The 9,889-nt window shown below is 32.0% G+C and overlaps 1 protein-coding gene across 1 annotated transcript; it reads left to right on the top strand.

Moving 5' to 3' along the window:
* Positions 1-2,138: 2,138 nt before the first annotated feature.
* LOC104213597 (3-epi-6-deoxocathasterone 23-monooxygenase CYP90C1) lies at positions 2,139-9,686 on the top strand. Its single transcript, XM_009763131.2, has 9 exons — positions 2,139-2,553; positions 4,301-4,628; positions 5,529-5,678; positions 5,812-6,081; positions 7,733-7,822; positions 8,098-8,176; positions 8,317-8,423; positions 8,902-9,029; positions 9,249-9,686. The coding sequence occupies exons 1-9, from the start codon at positions 2,327-2,329 to the stop codon at positions 9,364-9,366; spliced, it is 1,497 nt and encodes a 498-aa protein (XP_009761433.1). The 5' UTR covers positions 2,139-2,326; the 3' UTR covers positions 9,367-9,686.
* The last annotated feature ends 203 nt before the right edge of the window (positions 9,687-9,889 follow it).

Genomic DNA, 9,889 nt, shown 5'->3' with positions numbered 1-9,889 from the left:
AGAGAATTCAATTGAATTATTTATTAAATTCATCATATGAGTAAAGGTCTTATTCAAGTTTAAAAAAAATCTTAGGGTATATAAATTTATTCCATAAAAAGAGCGTTATAACACAAAGTAAAAAAGTTAGTATATTATTAAAAATCATAATGTTATACAAGTGTCTAAAGAAGCACAATCAAAGTTAAATCCTAAACAAAAACAAGCTTTCAAGACTATATTATAAAGAGTCAACTATGGTATAACGAGATTATTCTTTTTAGATGCCTCCGGTAGAATCGAAATAATATTTCTATGTCATGCATTACTTGCAAATATCATATCAAGAGGCATGACATCGTTAGCAATAAGAGCAAGTGATGTACCAACAACGATTTTATTGTGAGGTCACCCACTTTAGATTTGATATACCTCTTCAAACAACTTAAATAAGCATCACAAATATATTAAACCAGAGCAATAATGCTAAATTTATAAGGAAAGTAAAATTGATAGTATGGAATGAAACACTTATGGCTAAGTGTAAAACAATTTAAATAATTGCCTGGAGTTCTAGAGATATATTGGATATTAATGAACCGTTTGATGAAAAATTAATAGTTTGGGAAGTGATTCGGTTCTTCATGAACACTTCGTTATCAATTTCAATGGCAATACTAGTGCATTTAGTAAGAGAAATATTTCTATCATTAGATTTTGTGTAACTCGCATGATAGAATTAAAAAGATATCTTAGCTAACAGAATTGAATATGTTGATCAACTAAATAAAATGTTGATTGCAAAATTTTATAGTAAAAATAAAATATTTTTCAATTTTTGACTCAGCAGAAAATGATACCAATAATTACTACCAAGAAGAATACTTAAGTACTTTAATACCAAATGGCCTTCTACCATACATGTTTGTTTTCAAGTTTCTTATTTCTTATGTATGTTAGTGTCATCGTATATATAATAGACTAAGTTAAAATTGATATTCTATTGTATATAGGTTAATTTTGAAGAATAATATGTCTGTCATGCTACTGAAAAACTTAAATACGCCGAATAGCTTATGTAGTAGCACACATATGGTATATAGAAGTTTTGACAATAACGGCCTACATGCTTCTGAGTATATTCTTATCCCTAAATTCAACTTTCGTCTTCCGAAACTAAGGAATATCCTTTTAAATTTGTGTGAAAATAATTTTAGTATGGTTATGTTTTGAAAATATAATAAAAAAAATATAAGGACAAACAGCCTAAATATTGGACTATATTTACCGCAATATGTTTTCTTGCACGAATAACTGTATGTTGCACTTTCAAGAGGGAAATCAAGATCGACAACAAGAGTTCTGGTTAAGGCAGAGCAACCAACGCATTATGAGGAAACATACACAAAATATTGTCCACAAAGAAGTGTTCGTTTCTTATCATCACATTAAATACTTTTAAACTATAATATATATTTATCTAACTAACATGATAAAATTGATCATTTGTGAAATTTTTGATGATGTCCTTTTATTTTAAATTCATGTATTACGCTAATGTAATAAGATTTTTCGGTATTTAGATAATTGTTGTATTATTATACATAAAATTTCTCTCACTCATTAAATTTTATTGTTCCTTTATATAAATAAATGTGTAAATCATCATGTGTCATTATTAACGTGCAACGCCCGTTTATAAATACTAGTAAAATCTTAAAAACTTGAAAAGGAAAAGAAGTTAAGGCATTTAAATTTAATAAAGTAATATCAGTTTGAATCAACAAAGTAGATATTAACTAGATTAGATTAGAAAAGGCAAAAAATATATATCAACCAAAATTAAATTAGAGGGAGAAAATGGTTATTCGGTGAAATAGATACCTAAAATACGCTGGAACAACACTGTTATAGAAAAAGAATAAAAAGGGAATTAGAACTAGGAATAAAGATAAAATTTATTTTCTTATCCTAAAAGAATGTGGGTATATTTATTGAAAGAGTAGATTGTAGAGGGGGTTGAAGACAAAATGAATACTGCTACACCTTATACAATAGGCTTCCATTTTCAATTATGGTAATTGCTTCAATACAAACACATCAGCTTCATCATCTCTTTATATATATATATATATATATATACATACTCCTATCTCTTCGACCCACCCCACCTCATTTTCTCTGTCTCTCTCTTCTTCTCTTTTGGAATATATATATATATATACACACACACCAAAGCTTTATATAACTAATCTGAAGACCTCTCTGCAGAAAGAGTCACCCCTTTAGCCAAAGTTTTTTTTAACTTAAACACACAAAGATTGTCTCTTTCTTTTTTCCTCTGAAAATGAAAGGGGAGTCAGGGGGGAGTTTGGTTTGGATTGGGATAACAACAGTGGTAGCAGTTGGGTTGTTTATTTATAAGATGAGAAAAGGGCAAAAGGAAAAGAAAGATACAAATAGAGGAGTTCCAAGAGGGAATTCTGGTTGGCCTCTTTTAGGAGAAACTCTGGAATTCATAGCTTCTGGTTACACTTCTCGTCCTGTCAGTTTCATGGAGAAACGCAAGTCTCTGTAAGCATATACATATATTCCCTCTTTTTTTAAAAAAAATTCAATGAATAGACATTGATAAATTTTTCTTCAATTTTTATTGTGCTTTCTGAATTTAATTATATTTTCTTTGAAGTAGAGAAGGGTAATTCTTGCTCTTTCATGTCTTTGAAATGGATTATTTCAACCTTTGCTTAACAACGAATCTTACCTAAGATTTGGTGATAGTTTTAAATTCTTAAAGCTTTATCTTGGTTTGTAAGATCAGTCATTTTTAAAATGTTTTTAGTAATATTGTTTTAATGAAGGAGTATTTTTAATAAAGAGTCATGGCGAGGTCATGCACGTGGGCCTCAATCAGTTGACTCATTTCAGCTGCACGGCATTTTTATTAAAATACTATAGTAGTAGTACAATTAGCTGTCTCTTTCATTCTTCTAATTTTTGTTTTTTGTTTTTAAAAAAAGAGAGGAGAAATTGGAAAAGTAATACTCCTAAGTACCAGTTGTTGACTGAAGAGATAATAATATTTTAAAGAGAAAATACTACTCCATTTAAATGCTAGTAATATTTTCATAGGATGATATCACTTTCATGTAGTATCATTTTTATTCTCTTTCACAATATTTACTGTTTGCCGACACTTTGCTTACAATAAATACACTTCCAACTTTTGTCGGCCCTCAGTTATAATTAGCCGCTATGGTTTCTATCTTGCCCTCATGTCATGTTGTATAGAGATAGAGCATGTGTTATAAATTTCATTAGAAGCTCAAACTTCATAATTTGTTTAATTTTTTATTTGCCTAGTACCAGGTAACATAATTCACAACAACTAAAATTAGAAATCTTAAATATAAATTAGATTACCCGTTAGTATAATAAATTAAAATATACTATTGATTGTGTAAATTTTTTGTATAATTAAGACAATTGTGCCTTACATTTTCCCTGAGAAAAGAACTAGAGTTGTACATGCGAGAACTAGGCTAGGCAAGTAGGATCGTTTGCCTTTTGCAGGAGGAAAGATATCGATTTTATTGCAGCAGCATCATTATTCGTACCGCCCGTTTAACCAATGGTACGATATGTCATATGCCAAGCCAAATTCATGAAAAAAGATTTGGCAATCAATTAGTAGCTGCCATCTCTCTCTCTTTTGCAGTCACTGTACCTCACTTCCACTCTAGCTAGCTAGCTAGGGACTAAATTGCAGAGCCTAATCAGGCTTCCTCATTAAATTTCACTGACCTCTTTTTTCCCTACTTCGCACATTTTTATATGAAGCATGCTGTAGTACTAAGCTTTCAGAGATTTATTTCAAATTTTATTTTTATATATTTGTTTGTTTATAGAATTTAACTATTTTTTGACATATTTTTCAAATTCCAAATATCGCTCTAGAATAATTTCTGAAGATTTTCTCACAAAACTTCAAATTCTTTCCACTAAAATTTACATCCAAACACAATTTCAACTTTAAAAAATAATTAGGGTAGTATTATTTTAGCCCGCGCTAGAAACTATTTATACTCAATAGCCGAAAAAGTATATAAAATCTGTATAATTTTTCTATATAACATACAGAATGTGTATATACACACAAAAAAGGTATACATTTTTTTTTTTTGCTATTATTTTACCATGTTATTTTCCCAAAACGATTTCTCAACTTATCTTCAAAAACTTATTTTTTCTAGTTTTAGCCAAATCTTTGTCCAAAGGCTAGCTAATTCCTCTTATTTTCATTCTTTTGATTTACTTAAAGGTATGGGAAGGTGTTCAAAACACACATACTAGGGAAAGGAATAATAGTATCAACGGATGCAGAGGTGAACAAAGTGGTTCTACAGAACAACGGGGATGTATTTGTACCATGTTATCCTAAATCAATAACAGAATTGTTTGGGAAGAATTCAATATTGCAAATGAATGGGCCAGTACATAGGAGAGTGCATGGACTGATTGGGAGCTTCTTGAAATCAGCACAACTCAAGGCTCGTATTACACGAGATATCGAAGCCTCCGTTCGCCATTTCTTGTCGACATGGCTGGAAAAACAACACTGTGTCTACGTCCAAGATGAAGCCAAAAAGGTCTCTCTCTCTCTCACTCTCAAATCTTGCTGCACATGCATGCATTTATATTATATCTGCTCGTACTACACTACCACTTGTATTATCAATTCGAGCCCACTACGATCAACGTCACGACATTTGGGCACCTTATATAACCAGTATTTAGTTTGAGTTTTGTGTGTTCAATTGAATTTATTGCTTTTAACTTGAATTGTTTATATATATATAAAGGAAATTTAGTTACAATTTGTATGCATAATTAATAAGAAGTCACTCTTCTAAATTCACCGGCTCTAGTTTTATACGCAATTTTCTATTCAATTAATTAAGCAACAATGAAATATGACAACTAAATTGGGACTACTAGTACAACCTAAACTACTCCGTCTTTCCTAAATTAAGTGTTCTATTTTGACATTTAGAATTGTGAAAGTTGATAATTATTCATAAGAGCTGTTGTCATTCGAAAATTTAATAATATTTCTACCATATTTTTTTATCAATCTCCTACTCCCTCCGTTTTCAATTTATGTGAACCCGTTTGACTGGACACGGAGTTTAAGAAAAAATGAAGATTTTTGAAATTTGTAGTCCTAAACAAGTCAAAAAGGGGCCCATTGTATTTGTGTGATTATAAAAGTTTCTCATTAAGGGTAGACTTGTAAGTTTAAGCTAAATTGTTTTCAAATTTAGAAAGGGTCATTCTTTTTGGAATGGACCAAAAAAGAAATAGGTTCACATAAACTGGAAGGGAGGGAGTATTATAGTTTGCTATGCTTTGATGGAGTACGTGATAATATAGTATACTCCAGATAGATAATGTTGTACGTCAGCACTAGAAATATATTTATTCTCCAACACCTACATATGAGGTCTATTTTCCTAATAGTAGTTGCTATATATTGTTGGCTATTGAAGATTGCATTTGAGGTACTGGTCAAGCTGATACTAAGCGTAGGCCCTGGGGAAGAATTGAACTTACTCAAGAAAGAATTTGAAGAATTCACCAAAGGCTTGATTTGTTTGCCCATTAAACTTCCCGGAACCACACTCTACAAATCTTTAAAGGTAATCTTTCCTTGGTTACAAAGTAACTTCTTTAATTTAGAGTTTAAGTTATATGCACCGACAACGAATAGAGTACATATATATAAATTCTTTGCAAGTGTGAGTTGTGACATTGTTTTTAGGGTTTGTGCAGGCCAAAGAAAGGTTATCAAGAATGGTAGGGAAGATGGTAGAGGACAGAAAATTAAGAATGGAAACAAGGGAAGAGAAGGCGTTACCAAATGATGCAATTGATGTGCTTTTAGGATATGCTGATGGGGCAAAGCAACCTCTGCCACCGTCTGATTTCATCAGTGGGAATTTGATAGAGATGATGATCCCCGGTGAAGAGACGGTACCAACGGCCATGACCTTAGCTGTCAAATTCCTAAGTGACAACCCCGTCGCTCTAGCTCGCTTAGTGGTATGATGCATGTCGCTATCCTCTTTTATCAAATTTTGATTTTGAATTTACCTGACAGTGTAAAATTTTCATCCCCATATGCAACAGCATACAACATCAAATAGTTATCTATAATAAGCCTTATTTAGTAAAATTAATTACTTATACTATTAGGGGTCGTTTGGTTGGAATAGGGCTTATGCCGGTATAAGTTATATTGGGATAAGTTATGATGTGATTAGTTATGCTGGGATTGTTGTTTATTCACTGTTTGGTATGTTGTATTAAGAATGACAATTGTATAATTTATAAGAAGAAGGTATAAGTTATACCGGTGCTAATTACCCCACCCTCTATAAGGTACTATAAGTTATTAAGGTGGTTTTAATTTTTTATATTACCCCTATACCTTCTTATACCTCATACCAAACGACCCCTTAACGTATACATAACAAATCTCTTTAGTTTATATGCATGTGTTGCGTCTACACTATTTAACGATGAAAGAACCAAAATAGTACTCCCTTGTTTCAATTTAGATGACACACTTTCCTTATTAGCCCGTTCCAAAAAGAATGGCACGTTTCTATATTTGAAATAATTCAACTTTAAACTTTTCATTACCCATTTTAACCTTATGGGAAGCTTTTATAACCATATAAATGACATGGTCCTACAAAGCTTTTACCCTTTAAGACCATAAGTTTAAAAAATCTCATCTTTTCTTTAAACTCCGTGCCTAGTCAAACTATCTCATATAATTTGGGACGGAGGGAGTAGTAGATCATTTCAACGAGAGTATGTAATTAAAGGCCAGGTGAATGAAATTAAAAACAAATCCTAAAAATAAATAGTGTTAATTTTTTGTATAGATGATAAAGATTGTCATAAAAAAAATGAAAGGTGTAGATTTTAGTAAAACTGACACTTTTGGAATATAATAAATGGACGGATAGGCTTGTTTGGGCTTAAATATCAACGGTTGGGAGCAATGTTGCTTGCCCCACGTGTGGGTAGTGGGGAAATGTCACAGTCACATGATCGTGAAACGTTTTCTGCTTTTATTTAATTTTTCTTTTTGACCTTTTCTGTAAAGTCATTTTCAAAATTTGAGACACAGAAAACTTTGGTTTAAAAGGAAAAAAAAGTATGGAAGAGGATGTTGCAGCCGTGCGATTTTGATTTAACGGCTGTCAGTTGTGGACCAACTCCATTTACTACCCCCGTGCTTTTTTTATTGAACTTGTGCCACAGACTCTTTTTCCCTTCTTTTTTGCGCAGATTAATATTTCAATATTCTACTGATAGAGTGAAATTCTTGAAGAACTGTGAAGGATATTTATTAACTCAATTCTGGAGAAGACTAAGTTTTCCATTTAACAAAAGAATTGCAATTATTTAAGGATTATTCTAAGAAAAATAGATAAATTAAAAGTGATCTGAGAGTACAACAGTTAGTGAGATATCCTTCTTATAGCTTGTCTGGCCGTACTTCTAAAATCAACTTATTTTAAAAAATATTCTTTTCAAAAAATACTTTTGGTAAAAAACAGTTTGTATTTGACTAATTAATTTAAAAAATATTTTTGAGCAACAATTAGTCATGTATAATGCATATGTATCTTGTACAGGTACACTATGAGTTCTTATTTTCACCGATTTGTTGTGACAGGAGGAGAATATGGAATTGAAGCGGCAGAAGATTAGTTCCTCTGAAGATTATAGTTGGACAGATTATATGTCATTGCCCTTCACTCAGAATGTTAGTAATCTCCATCTTTATGCTATAAATTTAATGTTGGAGTAGTTACATGTAGGTTCAAGTTCCTATTAAAAGTACTTCCACTTCTTCCTTTCCGTTCCTATTAAATCTATCACCTCTACCCTAAAAAATTGTTTAAAAGAATATATATATATATATATATATATATAAAAAAGTCTTTAATGCTGGTTTTTGTTAAAAAGGCTGAAAATTCCATCAAATTATTGAAGTTCACAAGGAAGAAAAGATTAAGATCACTTGTTATGGAATGGCAGGTTATCAGTGAAACGTTGAGATTGGCAAATATCATTAATGCAGTTTGGAGAAAAGCTCTCAAGGATGTCAAAATCAAAGGTCTGTTTTGTGTTCTTTATGACTTCTAGCATTTTCCCATCTCTGTGTTTATACTTTATACCTCCTCGCTATTGTACAACTATTACATTTTTCGTCATAATTTACGAGGAGATTGTGTTTAATTGGGGTTATTGTTGCAGGGCATTTGATACCAAAAGGGTGGTGTGCTTTGGCATCCTTCACTTCAGTTCACATGGATGAAGAGAATTATGAAAATCCATACAATTTTGATCCCTGCAGATGGGAGGTCAGCTTTTCTTTTTACAATTGTTATTTTCAACAGTCTTATTAACTAGTATTAACCAATGTTACTTGGACTTTTCAAAATGACGTAAGGTGCGTGTTAGATCTTCCAAAAGTACATTTTTTGAGGACCCAACACTGGTACACAATATTTATTTAGAGTCCGAGCAACATAGGTCTTAGCCGTTTATATTAGAGGCTCAAGATTCTATTATCACTTCCTTATTTCCCTAAACTGGTCAAAGCTTTAAATGCCAATCATTTAGTTTTTTAGATTTGTTGGTAAAAGAAAAGTTACCTAATTTTATCAAAAGGTATGTACTAATTAATCATGTGAAACCTCATGCATTGCACGGGTTAATAGCTAGTTGTTTCATCAATTAAGAGCCATCGAGTTATGATTGTTAACTTCCCAGAGATGTGTGATCAATCTAACTTAGGTCAATAGTGATTAGAATTCTAACTAACGTTTGGCTTGGCAGAAGGTTGGAATTGCTGTGACTAGCAGCACATTTACACCATTTGGTGGAGGACAGAGGCTTTGTCCTGGTTTAGAACTTTCAAGGCTTGAAATCTCCATTTTCCTCCACCATCTCGTCACCACCTACAGGTAAACTCGGTCTCTCTGAAACCTAGCTCGGGATTGAGATATAGTTGTTGTATTATGAAAAAAAATAGTGGGGAATAATTGAAGAGGTGATTCGTTTTGTTTTTCTCTAACCAAGTAGCTAAGGACCAAAGATAGTGGTGTTTGAAATAATTCAAGAATAATAATGACAAGAATTGGTGAAGGCTAATGAACAATCACTTTCTATTGTTTAATGAACAGATGGGTGGCAGAGAAGGATGAGATTGTCTATTTCCCAACAGTGAAGATGAAGAGCAAGCTGCCTATCAACATCATGCCCTTTGAGCAAAAACCACTAATTCAAACCAAACAAAATTAACTTGCCCTATAAAGTTGTTCTTTATTATTTCACCCTTTTCCCAGCAGCTCAACATGCTTCTCTACCATTTATGAAACCCACATCTCTCTTCCTTTATTATTATCTCAATCAAAAATATATCTATATGTTAAGGTAGCAAACCAAGTAGACAAACAAATTTAACATTATTTTGATAAGATAGAACATTGAAGGGACGGATTAATTGTTAGGTCAAGTGTCATTGTCTTCCCTCTTCTAGATTGATGGGTCCTATTTTCTTATTTTCTTTTTGATGGGATGCTAGTGGAAGTATTATTCAAAAACTTGATTGTTATCGTCAATTTTTGGAAGATTTGAATATAAATATGTCGAGGAAAAAAACAATAAGCGATGGCTGTAAACTAGATATATACATGAAGATGAAAGGTGGTCCTCTGCCATGTCTAGCACACGTGCGTCACTTACCCTACTAATAATTTGACTGGTAAATCAGACAAAAGTACAAAATTTCTTCAAGATTTTGTTGTAATTGAGGAAGCCTCAC

The sequence above is a fragment of the Nicotiana sylvestris genome, chromosome 2 (assembly GCF_000393655.2).
Source record: "Nicotiana sylvestris chromosome 2, ASM39365v2, whole genome shotgun sequence".
Taxonomy (NCBI): Eukaryota; Viridiplantae; Streptophyta; class Magnoliopsida; order Solanales; family Solanaceae; genus Nicotiana; species Nicotiana sylvestris.
This window is presented reverse-complemented; position numbering and strand designations above follow the sequence as displayed.

Bases quoted from the DNA above. Each gene is read 5' to 3' on its own strand.
- LOC104213597 (XM_009763131.2), top strand. From the start codon at position 2,327: ATGAAAGGGGAGTCAGGGGGGAGTTTGGTTTGGATTGGGATAACAACA. The intron at 4,629-5,528 runs GTCTCTCTCTCT...TGGCTATTGAAG, and splicing joins TCCAAGATGAAGCCAAAAAG to ATTGCATTTGAGGTACTGGT. The intron at 7,823-8,097 runs GTTAGTAATCTC...ATGGAATGGCAG, and splicing joins CATTGCCCTTCACTCAGAAT to GTTATCAGTGAAACGTTGAG.